Raw genomic sequence first — 17,796 nt, forward strand, 5'->3', positions numbered from 1 at the left:
AACCCATGGTACCATAGATGACTCAGCTGTACAGGGGAGGAGGAAAAAGAATAATGGAGCAATTGTCATAGATGATTCATAATTAGGGGTTAAAACTGTTGCTTCTGTGGTCGTAAAAGTGACTGCTGGATGGAGTGCTGCTGCTGCCTTGGAGCTGGGTGGTGATTGGGTGCTGCAGGACATCTCTCTAGGGAAGAGGCACTAGATATTAGGTTATATTAGACTGGATTCCCTACAGTGTGGAAACAGGCCCTTCGGCCCAACAAGTCCACACCAACCCTCCGAACAGTAACCCACCCAGACCCACTTCCCTCTGACTAATGCACCTAACACTATGGGCAATTTAACATAACTAATTCACCTGACTTGCACATCTTTGAATTGTGGGAGGAAACCAGAGCACCCGGCGGAAACCCTCACTAACACTGGGACAATGTGCAAACTCTACATAGCCTGAGGCTGGAACTGAACCCAGGTCCCTAATGCTATGAGGCAGTAGTGTTAACCACTGAACCAACATGCCGCCCATGACACATAATGCTACCAACAACATAGGCAGGATGAGGTCCTGAAGGCAGATTTCAGGGAATTAGGAAGGACATTCCTAAGCAGAACCTCAAGGGCAAGCAGAACTTCAGATTACTTGGTTCTATGTGCAGGTGAGCAAGTAATGGCGAGTAGGAAGAAAGAAATCAGTTGAGAGGAATTGGGACTAGTACGGAGGCAGACGGGGCTGTGATAAAATGTATCTGTTAATTTTAACAGGACTGGGACTGATACACTTAATAGTGAGATTTGCCAGAGCTGTTAGGATGGGTTTAAGCAAGCTTGTCAGAGAGATGGGAACCTCATGATAGTAAATGTCACCCGACTATTCAAGAAGAAGTAAGACAGAAAATAAGGAACTACAGACTGTTATTCTTATAATTAGTGTTAGGGAAAATGCTACAAGCTTATAAAAGAATGGAATAATGATGTGGAGACCTCATTGGGCCAGGCAGCACCCATGGAGAGACAGCAAGCTAACACAGAGTTAGCTTGCTCTCTCCCCATTGATGCTGGTTGATTGGCTGTGATCTACAACAGTTGTTGCTTTTGGAAGCGATTCCAACATCTGCAGTAATTTGTTCCTGAATAATGATCTGATTGGGCACAGTCAATATGGGACGTGCAAATAGAAAATACTGTTTGATAAACCTGGGATTTTTTTTTAAGATACCATTAACAAAATTGATAAAAGGACAGCCAACAGTAATAGCATATGTAGATCTTCAAGCGACTTTTCTAAAATTCCTCACAGTAGGTTGGTAAAAAAGTATAACCAGGAAGCATACAGAAAGAACAACCAGGAATACTAAGCATAAAGCATAAAGCATAAGTGATAGCAGGTAATATTCTGGTGGAATGGGACTATTTGGCGCCACTCTTTTGGCGCCGCCATTTTGGCTCTAAACTGTTTTGGCACTCATTACTTTGGCGCTGAGCTGTTTTGGCGCCAATTCAGACTTTAAAAAAAAAGTCTTTCAGAATAAAAAAAAAGTATTGTAGAGCCCATAAGATATTAATTTTTATTGCATTGTAAGAAATAAAACTAATTTTTTTAATTCATTATTTTTAACCTATTCATTATAAAAAGAAATTTCTACATTTTGCTACATTTATCAAACACAGATAACCATCATGTGAAAATTTTAGTTTGTCTCTCTTGCTTAGAATGTTTTCAGCCATTTCTGGTATCGGCTCTACAAGAAAATAGAAAGAAAATTGTATTACAGCTTTCCAATGTGAAGGCAGAAGGGCTTAAGTATCATTAAGGCAGTAGATGACTATTAACAATTGTTAAATGAGAAAATGACGACAAAACTAGATTTGAATCTACAGCTGGTCATTACAGCTTTGACTATCAACTCTTGCTAGTTGAGAAAATTACATCAGGTCATTAGTCATCCTCTCTTCTTTAACAAAAGACAACATATTTTTTTATTCTGAATTGGCACCAAAACAGCTCAGCACCAAAGTAATGAGTGCCAAACAGTTTAGAGTCAAAATGGTGGGGCCAAATGATTAGTGCCAAAACGTACCCGACCCATATTCTGGCAAGATGTAATGCTTGGCTAACCGAGAGAAAACAGCACAAATAATTAGGTCACTCTCACATTGTCAGGCTGTAATCGATGGTGTACTGTAAGGATCTGTCCTTGGGCTTCAGCTATTCACAATGTATACCAATGATATGAAGGAGTGGACCAAATGTGTAGATGATACAAAGTTGAGTGGGAATGTATGTTGAGATGAAGATGCAAGGTTAATTTAGGAGGATTTGAAGACAAAAGCCTGAGAGATGGAATATAATGTTGAAAAACTTGAGGGTGTCCACTTTTGTAAGAGAAACAGAGTGCACAGTATTGCTTACATGCTAAGAGATTGAACAGTAGGAAGGCTAATGGAATGTTCGGCTTTATTAAGAGGGGATCAGACTACAGGGCTACCCCTGTAAAGTCTTGCTTCAATTATATGGGAGTTTGGTTATACCACACCTGGCACACTGTATGCAGTTTTGGTCGCCTTACCTCAGAAAAGATGTTATTGCCATAAAAGGAGTGCAAGGTTCCAGACTTGTTCCCAGGATAGCAGGGATGTCCTATGAAAAAAGACCGTGCAAATTTGGTGTCTACTCTCTAGAGATTTGAAGACAGTGTGGTGGTTTCATTGAAACTTACAAAATACTTAAAAGGGAAAGACAGAGTGGAAAAAAAAAGCAGGTAAGCAAGTTCCCCTGGCTGGGGAGTCCAGAATCAGGAAGCATAGTTTGAGAATATGTTGATGCATTTAGGCAAAACTAATTCTACAGCGAATTATACAATGAACAGAACAGCCTTGGGAAAAGTTGATGGGCAGAGAGATCTGGGAGTGCAGGTCCATTGTACCCTGAAGGTTGCTGGACAGGTGGATAGAGTGGCCAAGAAGGCATTTGGTATGCTTGCCTTCATTGGACGAGGTATTGAGTATAAGAGCTGGCAAGTCACGTTAAAATTGTACAAGACATTGCGGCCGAACCAATTAGAATACTGTGTACAATTCTGGTCGCCACATTACCAAAAGGATGTGGACGCTTTGGAGAGGGTGCAGAGAAGGTTTACGAGGATGTTGCCTGGGAATGAAAGAAAGCTTGAGTACGTTAGGTTTATTTTTATTAGAAAAAAAAAGATTGAGGGGGGGACCTTATTGAGGTTTACAAAATCATGGAGGGTATAGACAGGGTGGATAGAGACAAGCTCTTTCCCAGGGTGAAGGATTCAATAACGAGAGGTCACGCTTTCAAGGCGAGAGGTGGAAAATTTAAGGGGGATACACGTGGCAAGTACTTCACACAGAGGGTGGTGGGAGTTTGGAACGCGTTGCCAGCAGAGGTGGTTGAGGCAGGCACGGTAGATTCATTTAAGATGCGTCTGGATAAATGCACGAGTAGGTGGGGAGTAGAAAGATACAGATGCTTAGGAATTGACCGACAGGTTTAGACAGTACATTTGGATCGGCTCAAGCTTGGAGGGCCGAAGGGCCTGTTCCTGGGCTGTAAATTTTCTTTGTTCTTTGTTCTAATAAGGGGATATCATTTAAGTCCAAGAAGTAAAAATAACTTTATTTACCCAAAGGATTGGTAGATCTCTGAAATTCTTTATCACAGAGCTGTGGAAGCTCAAATTTTAAGTAGGTTTAAGGTGGATTTCTTATTTCCAATATGTGCAGGGTGAGAGAGATGGGGTAGATAAAAGGCATAGAAGTGTTCAATCAGCCACGATTGTAGTAAATGATAGAGTGAACGTTCCCACATTCCTAGACCCATTGGCCGAAGTTAGGTCCACGAATTATCTACATGGAAAATGAAAAACTGAAGAATTACTGGCACATTTGTTTAGCAACTTTTCTGTAACTAAAGTTAACGTGGGTCATGAGAGATACATTGTTAAACAGTTATAGAGAAAGGATTATTATAAAGAATTTCAACTGTTTGTCTCATTAAAATGCTATAATTAGTAATTTATCAGAATGGTGTGTGTACTAGCAGTCTGGATTAGTGGTGCTGGAAGAGCACAACAGTTCAGACAGCATCCGAGAAGCAGTAAAAAAATCAACGTTTTGGGCAAAAAACCCTTCATCAGGAATACAGCCCGAAACGTCGATTTTACTGCTCCTCAGATGCTGCCTGAACTGCTGTGCTCTTCCAGCACCACTAATCCAGAATCTGGTTTTCAGCACCTGCAGTCATTGCTAGTACAAGGTAAAAACAGTCTGTTCAATTAACTGGTTGATACTTACAAAGGCCTTTAACAAGGTAACACACAGTAGGGTACAAAATAAAACATTTCTATCAACATTAGTGGGCTGATTTTGTGCTTGATAGCAAACTAGGTTACATTCACAGGCAGAAATGAATTATTTGGCAGTTGTGCAAAGCTATTCAAAACGTGTCCAGTTTTGGTTGGTTCACAATGTGGCAACTATCGAGACCCTGGAACAAGGCTCAAACAAAGCTATTAAATCGATACTTACAAACATATGAATTAGGAGCACAAATAGGGTATTTGGCCCCTTGAGCCTTCTCCAATCTGACTGATCTGTTTAAAAGGTATTTATTGGAAAAGTGCTAAAGGAACTAAAGTTTTAAAAACAAGAATTCCTAAAGAGAAAACTTAGGTCTTTAGGAAAAACAAATGGATTAGGTTCAGTCCAGTCACTGGTATTTGAGTTAAGTAGGCAAGGATAGATCAGGGACATTCATTAATGTTAAGCAAGCATGGAACTGTCAATCAGCTGGACCGGAGATTTGCAATGCAGTGATACTAATACTGCAGGTTCAATTCTGTACTGGTTGAGGTCACCATAGAAAGTTCCACCATCTATATATCACCTTCGGCATGGTGATCCTCAGGTCAAACTCACCGTTAATTGTCTAAGAAGAGAGTAGTCTGTGGTCTTCTGGACTACGGAGACAGTCATTAAAATCAAAACATTTATGAAAGAAAGTCTTATTTTCACTGAGAATCACAAGTTTACACCAAGTTGCAGATGCATTCCATGCAGTGAGTACAGATTTGATGCAAGCAAAGAGCTCAGGAGTTAGAGTTGCCCAACATAACTCAATATAAAATGCAGATTGACATGAGAAGCAACTCTAAGCTTATTTTGTTCATGATGCTCACCTCCAGATTTCTCAAATCTGTAATCGCTAGTAGTTCAACATGTTGACCATGACAATGTAATACAATGTTTTCTCCTCAACAAAAAACTATTGTGGCCTGTTTTTCAAATCACTCCCTCTTGAAACCCAACCACCCTGCCTTTATCAAAAAGTTTTGAATATATTGTCGGCTCCAATATCCAGGCCCATTTTAACACCCTCCAACTCTATATTCAAATCAAATTTTAGCCCAGCTGCCACAGCATTGAAAAATCCAAAGAAAGGTTATACAGATAATCTGCAGCTATGACTATAATGCAGCACTTCCTGCTAACCATCCTTTTCAATCTGTATAACCAGTGTCAAACAATTCCTCAAATAACTCTCTATCTTCCAACAAAGTGATGCAATCTTTGATTTGCTCAACTTTGACCCATTCAGACAGACATCGAAAGTTTCTCATCTACCACAATAACAAAGACCAAGAACAAAGAACATGACAGCCCAGGAACAGGCCCTTCAGCCCCCCAACCCTAATGCCAATCCAAATCCACTTTCTAAACCTATCGTCCAATTCCTAAGGATCTGTATCCCTCTGCTCCCCACCTACTCATGCATTTGTCCAGATGCACCTTTAATGAATCTAACGTGACTGCCTCTACTGGCAACGCATTCCAGGCAACTAACAACCACTGTAGAACATATTTTACGCATATATCCCCCTTAAAAACTTTTATCCTCTCACCTCGAATGCATGGCCTCTCATTACTGAATCCTTCACCCTGGGAAAAAGCTTATCTCTATCCACTCTGTTCATACCCTTCATGATTTTGTAGACCTCAATCAGGTTTCTTCCCCCCCCCACCCACCCACCCACCCACCCATCCCACAATATCTCCTTTTTTTCCTAACCTTTAAGATTAGATTAGATTAGATTCCCTACGGTGTGGAAACAGGCCCTTCGGCCCAACAAGTCCACACTGACCCTTCAGAGAGTAACCCACCCAGGCCGATTTCCCTCTGACTAATGCACCTAACACTATGGGCAATTTCGTATGGCCAATTTACCTGCCCTGCACATCTTTTGGACTGTGGGAGGAAACCGGAGCACCCGGACAAAACCCACGCAGACATGGGGAGAGTGTGTGTGTGTAGAGTTTGCACAGTCGCCTGAGGCTGGAATTGAACCTGGGACCCTGGTGCTGAGAGGCAGCGGTGTTAACCAGAGCCACCGTGTCGTCCCCTTGAAGGATGAGTGAGCTCAATCTTATTTCTCATTGTCATTCTACCCACAGCAAGATAATCTGAAAATACAGCACTGTCCCAGGACTAAGACTGTTTTCTTTCATTTCTTATCCTCCCTTTGTTACTAAGGCAAACATTTGATGCCTCTCCAACTGCCTTTGAAATTAACTACTTTCTCTAGCATCTCTTCAGTTAAGAATCAACCATATTGCTGAACACAGGCCCATGTAGTGAAGTTGTGCATCAGTTGTACAGGGCACTGCTGATACTACACCGTATTCCAGATGCGGTGTAGGTCACCTAACTTTAAAAAAATGGAGGCAGTTCAGGGACAATTTTTCAAACAAATACAAGGAATGGAGATGCATTTTTTAAAACATTAATTTGTGGGATGTGGAGGTCACTGGCTGGCAAGAATTTATTACCCGTCCCTAATTGCCCTTGAGAAGGAGATGATGAGCTGCCTTCTTGAACCGCTGCAATCCACCTGCTGCGGTTTGACCCACAGTGCCATTAAGGGAGGCAATTGCTGCTGGGTCAAAATCCCAGAAACAACGAAGGAACAGTGATGTCTCACCAAGTAAGGATGGTGAGTAGCTTGGAGAGGAACTAGGAGGTGTTGGTCTTCCCAAATCTATTGTCCTGGCCCTCTAGTAGAAAGTGGCTGTGGCTTTGGAAGGTGCTGCCCAAGGATCTTTGATGAATAACTGCAATGCATCTTGCAGACGGTACACATTGCTGCTACTAAGCATCGGAGGGAGCAGATGCTTGCGGATGTAGTGCCAATCAAACGGGCTGATTGCCCTAGATGGTGTCAAGCTTTGGCAGTATTGTTGGAGCTGCATCCATCCAGACAAGTAGGGAGTATTCCATTATATTCCTGACTTGTGCCTTATAGATTATGGACAGGCTTTGGGGAGTCAGGAGAGGAGTTACTCGCCACAGTATTCCTAGTTTCCGACTTGCTCTTGTTGCCAGTGTGGCGAGCACAGTTGAATTTCCAGTCAAAGGCACCCCCAGGATGTTGATAATGGAGGATTCAGTGATGGTAACGCCATTGTATATCATGGGGCAGTTGTTAGATTGTCTCTTATTGGTGATAGTCATGGCCTGGCATTGGTATGGCGTGAATGTTACTTTCCATTTGTCAGCCCAAGCCTGGATATTGTCCAGACTTTGCTGTATTTGAATATGGACTGCTTCAGTATCAGATGAGTCATGAATAGTGCTGAAGATTGTGCATGTGCAGTCAATGAGCATCCCCATTTCGGAGATGGAGGAGGGAAGGTCGTTGCTGAGGCAGCTGAAGATGGTTGGAGCAAGGATACTACTCTGATGAATTCATGCAGATATGTCCTGGAATTCAGATGGCTGATCAACAACTACAGGCTATGTGCCAGGTATGACTCTGACCAATGGAGAATTTGCCTGATACCCACCGATTCCACCACTACATTCTCTATGGCAATGCCTCTACCAGAGTCCATTTGCCACCAATGAGCATTTTGATACAGTATATATGTAGTTTTCCTTTGACTTCGGCAATTCTTGCAAATGCCCTAATCAGGACATTTGCAAAAGATCCTCAATACCATACTTGGTCGAATGCAGCCTTGATGTCAAGGGCAGTCACTCTCACCTCACCTCTAGAATTCAGCTCTTGTGTTGTTGTTTGAATGAAGGCTGTAGTGCTGTCTTATGAGAAAAGGTTAGACAGGCTGGGCTCGGGTCCTAGTAGAATCAGAAGAGCAAGAAGTAATTTATTTGAAAATGTACATAATCCCAAGAGGTCTTGACATAGGTGCGCAGTTTGTAACTAGGATTCGCTGTTTAAAAATAAGGGCTCCTTTCATTTATCTCTCCATCCTTCAGGCACTCTGCCTGTGTTCCTGATGAAGGGCTTTTGCCCAAAGCGTCAATATTACTGCTCCTCTGATGCTGCCTGAACTGCTGTGCTCTTCCAGTACCACTAATCCGGGATATGGACCAGGAGCAGACAGGTGGGACTAGTTAGTTTGGGATTATGCTCAGCATGGAATGACTGGACCGAAGGATCTGTTTCCATGCTGACTATATACTGTCTTTTCTGACCATGAGATTTTATTCCTTCTAATCAGGTCTATAAAAGCCTGTCAGAATACAAAGCTTGGGGAAATCAGTTTCAGGACATCAGAAGTAATCATGCTTCTTTGTATATGTTCCATAAATCAAAGGCAAAGAAGTACAAATGTTTCTGGGAACAAAAAAATGTATTAAACAAAAGAGTATGGTTCTCCCATGCTACAAGCAAAAGCTAATTTAACTACAAAGGAGAAAAGCCCTTATTGTGGAAAGCTAGTGTCTTTACATGAGCCAGAAGCTCCAGGTCCAAATCTCACATCAGGGCTTGGATGGCCCACAAGCGGTATTCACGCTAAGCCCAGGAAGCCATTTTACCACTCCACAATCATGTATAGGTAAAAAGTGTGGAGAAATAACTGGTTATTGGTATATCTGTACACTCAGACTAGATAAGCAACAATCATACTCAGCAAATCATAACTTATAGCTGAAGTCCCAAAACCCTCCAACATCAGACCCAGAGGTTGGAACATAGTGGTATAAAGCTGTCTTTAGTGCATGACCTTAGAAGTCCAAAAGGTTGACTCCAGACCTTATAAAGTCTCATGACATCAGGTTAAAAACAAGTGAACCTTTCACTGCTTGCTTGCCTGCCCTCCCTTGGTAGATTGATCAGTATTCCTCAAATTTTGAACTAGAAGCCACACCGTGGATAGCAAGGACATATAATGTACTCTGGGTAGAGTTCTTCGATGCCACTCTTGATAATGGACAAAGTCCTTAAGGATTTCTGCCTTACTAGGCAGATGGCAAATAGTGACTGAACCAATACAGAAAAAAAAAGTATATTCACCTCAGGATCAGAACATTTTTTTCAGTAGTTCCTTAGGGTAGTGTCATAGGCCCAACTAGCATCAGTTGCTTCATAACATCTGAAATGGAGACGTTCACTGATGACTTTAGTGTTCAGTGTCATTCATGACACCTCAAATATGAAATAGCGCATCATCATACACAACAAGGCTTGCACTATTAAGTGACAAGTAATGATCACACCTCAAAAGTGCCAGGCAATGAACATTCCATCAAAGGAAAATCTAACCCGCTCCACTTAACACAATGGTATTATTGCTGCCTCTCCAGCCATCAAAATCTTTTTGGTTTAGGGCTTGGGAGGATAATCACTTGTATGGGTTATGTACTCCTTCAATCATGGTGTCTACAAAATCAGATTAGTGGCTGGATATTTCTTGCAACAATTTACCTCCTGAATCTGCACTGCCCGCCACCTATACAGCAGAAATCAGAAGTTTGATGGAAATCTCTCGATTGAGCTGCATCAATTGAGACAAATAACAAACGAGAAGTTCACTACCATTCAGGATAATGTAACAAACCTGTTCAGTACCTCACCTCCCCTTCCTCACCTCCCCCCCCGCCACCTTTAAAATGTTCCCTCCCCTGCAGTGATGCACAGTAAAAGTCCTTCAACAGTATCTCCACAATTTGAGAGTAAAACCACTGAGGACATCAACAAATGTATGGAAACACCTGCGAAGTCCACTTCAAGCTGCACTGCACCTTGACTTGGAATTCCATTGCCATTCCTTTGCTGTGATGTGGAGATGCCAGTATTGGACTGGCGTGGACAAAGTCAAAAGTCACATGACACCACAAGTTGCATTCCAACAGATTTATTTGAAATCACAAGCTTTCAGAGCGCAGTACCTTCATCAGTTGCACTGGGAGAGCAGGGCATACAGAGAGTTAATAAGCAGAGACATCAAAAGATCATACAACTGGTGAGCAGAGTGTCAGATAATACGTCTCTGCAGGCGAGCAAGAATGTTAGACTGTGTGTAAATTGTTTATAATGTCAATGCTATGCTATCATGACGATCAGGAAGAACGATAGGAATTTACAAAGGTGATAACTCCTGCCTGACCCTGGACTGTAGGGGTGAGGCTTTGTTCAAAATCTGTCCAAGGTTTAGCCTAGAATCAGGCTGGTTTTATTCCAAAAGCTGCAATTTATAAGATGCCACATTGACCGAGTGTGATTATAAATTGTGATTTTTGAACAAAATAGAATACCTGCAAATAAACAAACATCTTGGATGAAATGATTCAGCCCATTGATATATAGGTGCGTCTATGTGCATAAGTGTAAGAGAGTGTGCGTGCTTGCGAGAGAGTGCACGATTTCATACAAGACATTTGTTTATTTGTAGATATATTCTATATCTCTATCTCTCTCTATTTATAAATGTGCATACACTCACCAGACTGATTCAAACAAAAAACAGCATAGTCTCTAACTACTTAACATTACAGGGTGCAAAGTTACTAACTATAAGTATGTCTATTAGTGTATTCAATGCCATCAAATGAAGCACATTAGAATATAGCCTGTGAAAAGAGTCTCTTATCGGAATATTTGCCTTGCTTAGCCAGTAACATCCTTGCAAAGGCAAAAAAAAATCAGAAGGTACAAAAGAAGAAAATTCAAGGATTTGGAAACAGAGATTTGAGAGTTCACTCTGAAACTGACTAGTTCACACTAATGAGACTACAAAATAGTTCAACATGCTTTATTGTGTCAAGTAATTTTTAGTGTTTTCAAAAAAAAAATCAGGGTGCTCAGTTGGTAAAGGCTGAACATTCATTAAAAAGGGTGTATTTTTAGCTGCATTCAATGAAACATTAGTCTACTACACTTGAAATACGGTGATGTCTTCTAAATTACAGGTTCAATTAAGATGTCAAACTTTGCTGGCTCTGAAGATTTTACTCAATTATGCAAATTGTAAGCTAATGAGCATAGTTCCAAACCAAAAGCTTGGAAATCTACAAAACCATACCAAGATACAAAATACATGCTCCAAATACTGCTTTTCTTTCCTCAAACTGCACTATCAGAGTAGTTGAAGGGTTGTGGGAAGCTGGCAGGAAAGTGGAGTTGAGGCAGAGGTGAGATCAGCAATGATCATATTGAATAGCAATACAAGTTCAAGAGGCTGAACTGTCCACTCCTGCTCCTAGTTTTCATATAGAGCATCAGAATAAACCAAAACACTCTGAAAGCAAAGCATCTAATGTAAATAACATATTCAGGAGACAAGGGTTACAACAGTTAAGGCAAAACCATTGTGATTTAACCTCCTGTATAACATACTATGACATAATAACCAGCTTTCGTTGGGGGAAATTTTTTAAAAATATGACAGCTTTTTAAAAAATCCTCCTTTCTCGGAACTTTTGAAATAAGTCCAAAGGACACAATTTGTTTCAAAGCAAACAGTGTAAAATATCTGGGCTGGTAACATGCAACAGTAATCTGGGTGACCTTGGCATTCAACCCCATCTGTTTCTTGTGCTGCACTAAATGATCTGAGTACAAATCAGGAATTTGCCATGTAAGATTAAGATGAAATCCCAAAATACTTTCCTACATTGCAAGTAGAATATACTGAAAATACTTAATCTGGTAGAATGTGTGGGTACAGTAATAATTAATCAGATCAATTATTTTGCAGGTTTTGAAATGTGAAATGCTGGGCCAGATTCTGTTGTTTTCTGACTTGCAGACTCTTGGTATAAAGAGCCTGAAAACAAGCAATTTTACTCCAAGAAATTGTTTTGGGAAAGTTAATCCTGTCGGCTCTAGAAGGGGAGTGAAGGCAGGCTCGGTGGTGGCAGAGTGCCAAAGCAGGCTGTTTAGAAGTCCTATCTCTATGCCTTGAGAAGTTCTTAGGCATCCTTAGCTCTCATCCCAACTTCCTGTTCCCCATACTCACCCATCCTGTGTGGAATGTTGAAGAGCCATATAACACTAGCAAGTCTTGAAATATGGAGGAAAATAATAAACCAAAAACAAATTATTCTTGCAACCATACATCTTAATCAAGTGAAACCATTCACAGTACCTTTCCCTCACTGCACACCTCTTAATATTGTGCAGAATAAACAGACAGAATTGACAGATTAAAATAAGTAAACCATAATCTGAAATATACCAAACGCTCCACTTCCACTTGTCAAATCGTGACCCCTGCCAAGCTAATCCATTGTAATATGGTGGAGCTCAGCTCTACAAAACAGATTTACTATGAAGACATCCAGGAACTGTACCAACAAAAATAGATGGCCAGGCATCCATTTCTTCCTATAGCGCACACTAGCTGAGTGGGCATGGGAACCCTTTAAACAATTTACAAAAGATTCCTGAATATTGACAATCGTTCTTGACTATTCTAACTATAAAATCACAGGTTGTCCTGAAGTGGTCTCAAGGCCACAAAAATTGAGGGAATAGGATTTCGAATTTGATTTGACTTATTGTCACATGCATATAAAAATGCAATGAAGTGTTTGTTCGAGTGCTAAAGCAAAATGTTGCCACACTCCAGTGCTAACTTGAAAGAGTGAATATAATGTAAGATTTGACTGGAACAGAGTTCATCTTTCCCTCTTCTTTTTGTTACCTATCTCAACATGGAGTTGATTGGACCCTGTTTCTCTTCCCATAGATGCCACCAGACTTGTATTTATAGTATTTCCAGCATTTCTGTTTTGTTTCATTCCCAATCTTAAACACCAGTACTTTACTTTATTCACAACACAAGGAAAGTTTGCATCTGTAAAAAAAACCTACAAATGGATCTTGAGAGAACATGCTTTCTTTTAGTATCAAACATCCGAAAACTGGTTTAAATGCAGTTTCCATGGAAGCACATTATGCTCAGCTGCTGCACTAAAAGCAGAGATGGTAACATATGTTTGGCTCAACTTCATGGCTGCATTTTTGACTTCCCCAATCTCACAGCACATTGAGTATACCTATTCTATATTACAACTAATTTTAAAATAAACTTCAAACCCTCATTAGCTTTCCCTCACACCAAAGAACTTAGTATAGATAAGCATTTCTAAATACAGAAATTTTACAAGGAAGGTACTTGATGAATGGAGAAGGCTGTAAACACCATCTAATCAATTTATTTTATAAGTAAATTTTACTGTAAGGCTGCTACTGCAAACAAATTACAGACAGATTCTTTTTACACCATTTACAGCAAATTGGGCAAGTCTTACTTTATTCTTGGATTTAGATCACGACTACTCCAAAACAAAAGTCACTTAGCAAACACACTGATCTAAAACAGTTGTACAACAATTTTTTCCTAAAAATATTTAACTTCATAAATACTTTCAAAATAGTAAAAGATCATTATTCAACAGCCTCTAACATTTTTTCAGAGTAACGGAAATCATATGGTCATACAACTACTTGTTGAAGTATTTTTAAACTATATTTAACTCCTGTATTGAGACTCAATTGCTACGAAATTAGTATTTTGGCAAGACTTTCACACATTTTAAATTTTAGCTCTAAATATAGACCTGCAGGAATTATTAAATCGTGCCTTCCATGGTAATCAAGCTCAGACAAATATAAACTAGCATTGTGAAACTACATGGCATGCCTATCAATATTTGAAATTAAATAAAGTTAATGTGTCATGTTGTGGATGTACAGGACATTGGTTAGGTCTCTTTGGACTACTGCGTGCAATTGTGGTCTCCCTGCTATAGGGAGGATGTTGTGAAACTTGAAAGAGTTCAGAAAAGATTTACAAGGATGTTGCCAGGGTTTGAGCTACAGGGAGAAGCTGAATAGACTGAGGTTATTTTCCCTAGAGAAAAGGTTGACAGGTGACCTTATAGAGGTTTATAAAATGAGGGCATGGATGGGATAAATAAACAAGATAATTTCCCTGGGGTGGGGGAGCCCAAAACCAGACAGGCTTAGGGTGAGAGGGGAAATATTTAAAAGGGACCGAAGGGCAACGCTTTCACGCAGAGGGTGGTGTGTGTGTATGGAATGCGCTGATGGAGAAAGTGTGAAGGCTAGTACAATTACAACATTTAAATTGTACCTGGATGGGTATATGAATATTAAGGGCTTAAGAGGAATATGGGCCAAATGGGACTAAATTTATTTAGGATATCTGGTCAGCCTGAACAAGTTGGACCAAAGAGTCTGTTTCCGTGCTGTACATCTTTATGATTCAATGTTTCAAAATTGACCCACAATCTATACCAAACTGTCTCCAACCTGGAGGGCTTCACATTTAACTTTTTCTAATCAAATTTATGGCTCTGCCACAATACTAAAATAGGCTCTTTTCAAAGTCATAAATTACATCCTTCATGTTAATGCCAAAGGCAAGCTATCCCAACAGATCCATATCTTCCATCTCTAACACCTCACCACCATCAGCTCACTAGATAGAAAAGCCTATGACTGATTACCAACTCATATTCACAAGGTCACCTGCAATGTTTCCAGATCATTTGGTGATCTTTAAAGGATCTTTGGATCACCTCCTTTTACCTACCTATGATTGTCTTGGGCCACATTTAATCAAAAATAGGATGTCAGTTTTCACAGGTCAACAACACTCAGCTCTATCTTGTCACCAGCCATATGACATTATATCTGCACTGTCCAGATTCTTGCCCAATATCCAGGATTGTTTAAGTGAAGATTCCAACACTTTAATAGGAAGATGATCATCCTCCCTGGTAAGTTCCTGGAACCAAATCAGACTGTTCATAACTGCAGCATCGTGTGGCATTCTTAGTTGAGCTGATCTACAATAATTCTAGAGCAATTTCACCTAAACAAATAAATCTATTGAATTGTTCTAAAACCAACAGCTTCAACATTTCTTTTTTTTAAAAAAGTGAAACATACAGTCATGCAAATGCAGAAGCTGAAGTATGTTTAAACTAAACCCAGTTCCTGTATCAGAGATATTAAAGGGTTAATTTGCACTGCTGACTTGCAGGAAATTGGATGCCCCGAGGCTAGGGTGGGATGTCTCTGTCTTACAGGTAGAATATAAGGAATTTACATCCCCATCCTTTGCCATTCAGAGCTATTTGCATGGTCATTTCCTAGTTATTCAAAATAAAAGAATTACATTATCATCCCCTATTCAGCACTGCAATTAAAAATTCTGACTACTTGTAATTAAGAGACAATTCACAACAGATTGGCCATTGAGGGACGATTTACATTACACTGTTTCTGGAGATAATCAAACGTCATGTCTTGAGTAGCATGCGACTATAGGGGGGGGATGGCTGGAGGCTGTCTTTTGGGCATTACTGACTGTGATGCAAAGATTTTGTATAAAAGAAGGACCATTTCCTTTGCCCAGAGAGATCCCTTGACATGGCTTTTGCAAGCATTGCGCAATGTGTTGAAGGGTTTCTCCAGAAAGCTTGCACTGTACTGTGCTTAAGAAAACTTTGGTTGTTCACAAAAGCTGGCATGCTGCAGTTGCATCAAGTGTGTAAGAATCTCAGGAAAAAAGACCATAACATATCAAGGCTCAGACTTCCTGCAAAATTAAGATTTTTAGTCAAGAAATCTATCGCTGTCTCTAGCAAGTTGTTGGGGCCAAATCAGACTGTTCACAACTCCACCATCTTCTGATATTCTTAGTTGAGCTTCTGACCACATGTTGCGCCATTACTAACAACCTTTATTTTCACATTATTACAATGCCCAACTTCATCTCAATCTCATCTGCTTTTGCAACCCTCATCCATTTCTTTGTTACCTCGACAATGAAAACACATTCTTGGCCAGTGCCCCATATTTATCTTCCATAAACAGAGGATCATTCAATTTTCCACCTCCCAAATAGTAAGTCTCAGAATTCCATTCACCCATCACTGTTTGTTAACCTAGTGTGGCTTTTTGTTGAATTTTAAAATAGGCAACTTTGCCTTTAAATCGCTTCACTGCCTCACACATTCCTGTCTCTACCTTCAGCTAACAACTCGCTAAGATATATCAAGGTTCTGCCCTTGAGCATTCCTGACTCTAAGTGCTCACAACTAGTGACCAGGCCTTCAGCTGTCAGTGACTCAAGTTCTTGCATTTCTGCCTCATCTTCCAACTTTTCCGACCTCTTTGACCTAACATTTAACGATTATCCCTTTGCGCAGCTGAGCATCAGTTTGTTTTGCAAAGTTCCTGTGATGTGCCTTGGGACGTTTTCCTACCTTGATCCTGCTGCATAAATATAAACTGGTATTGTTTCGTGTTTTCTGCACTTGTCGGTCCTAGGTTCCTCTTAATATTTAGATTTCCTGTCGTCTCTGTTCCTTTGCAAACAATTGTTCTATTCAGTTCGCCGCCCCACTAGAAAAATGGCAAAGTCTTTGTACTTAACGGCTTGATAACTGTTGAGTTATTAAGTCTTCCCAGCACCAACGTTTGGCTCAGTCAGCCTACAACCGGAACTGAACTGGTGTTCACTCAGTGCAGGTATTGTGTACAGAAGAAAGCAACCACACTTGATATGCGGAAGGAACCACCCTCCATCAGTCCTATTGGACTAACTCCATCCCACCTGCTATCCCAGCAACTACGCCCTTCAGTACTGGTCAGGAAACACCTCAATCATTTCTCAAACCCGCCTCTCCCTTCAAACACCTTCCGTTCCTGTTTAGGTTGACAATCTTGCGAGCCTACACTTTCATACAAAATCAGACTGTCTTTTATCTAAAAAGGCAGACATAGTCATGTTATCGCAGCTCATGGAAACGGAATAAAATAAACTAGACCTCCCGGTCCTTCAGGCCCAAGAGCAGGACCTCCTCCATCAGGGTCAGGCGAGTTTCTTTAGAGTCGCCTTTCTCGTCTTCCTGCTCATGCTCGGCCCTTCGGTCGTCGTCGCCGTCAGGGATTTTTTCCGCGTTCCTCGAAGCTTCGGTTTTCCTTTGGACGAGGCCGGAGTTCCTCTGAGTGAGAGTCGACATGGCTCGAGGAGGATCGGGGTCAGCCGCTACCGTTTCTGTCTTGTCAGGAAGGAGGCTTCATAAATTTGACAAGGAGGGGGAGCGGTTGTTTTCGCTCAATGCCGGCGATACAAGGTGGAAACTCCGGGCGAAAGGGAAGCCGATAACCCCGTCGCTGGATTTCTTTCCAGCAATATGGCGGCGGCTAAAGAAGCGGCCAGTCGACCCTGCTGACGTCACAGAGGGATGTGGCAGACGCTGCCGAGTCGCTTGAAGGGAAAGAGGGAGGGGCGTGCGCGGGATTGAGGGGGCGGGACTTGATGCGCATGGTGGGGAAGGCCCTGGTTTGGAAGGCGGGGCTGGAGGTTTCCATTGAGGGGGCGGGTCTAGTCTGGAGGGGGCGTGGTTGGAGGGGAACCGGGAGAGGGCGGATCTGGGCGAGCAGCGACGTAGATGACGGGATGGGGGGCGGGTCTGGGTTGGGACGGAGC

General features: G+C 41.2%; 1 protein-coding gene across 2 annotated transcripts in view; it reads right to left on the minus strand.

Annotated features, from left to right (window-relative positions):
• Positions 1 to 17,551, minus strand: part of golph3a (golgi phosphoprotein 3a) — a 64,887-nt gene extending 47,336 nt beyond the window's left edge. The window contains exons 1-2 of one of the 2 annotated variants that reach the window (XM_072572554.1): positions 16,568 to 17,106; positions 2,571 to 2,641 (exon numbers count right to left, since the gene is read on the minus strand). In XM_072572554.1, the coding sequence (XP_072428655.1) occupies positions 2,571 to 2,641; positions 16,568 to 16,583 (87 nt within the window). In that variant the 5' untranslated portion in view covers positions 16,584 to 17,106. Of the gene's footprint in view, positions 1 to 2,570; positions 2,642 to 16,567; positions 17,107 to 17,131 lie in introns of those variants that run through there. The other variant, XM_072572546.1, reaches the window with a different exon arrangement.
• Between the last annotated feature and the right edge of the window lie 245 nt (positions 17,552 to 17,796).

The sequence above is a fragment of the Chiloscyllium punctatum genome, chromosome 1 (genome assembly GCF_047496795.1).
Source record: "Chiloscyllium punctatum isolate Juve2018m chromosome 1, sChiPun1.3, whole genome shotgun sequence".
In the NCBI taxonomy this organism is placed as follows: Eukaryota; Metazoa; Chordata; class Chondrichthyes; order Orectolobiformes; family Hemiscylliidae; genus Chiloscyllium; species Chiloscyllium punctatum.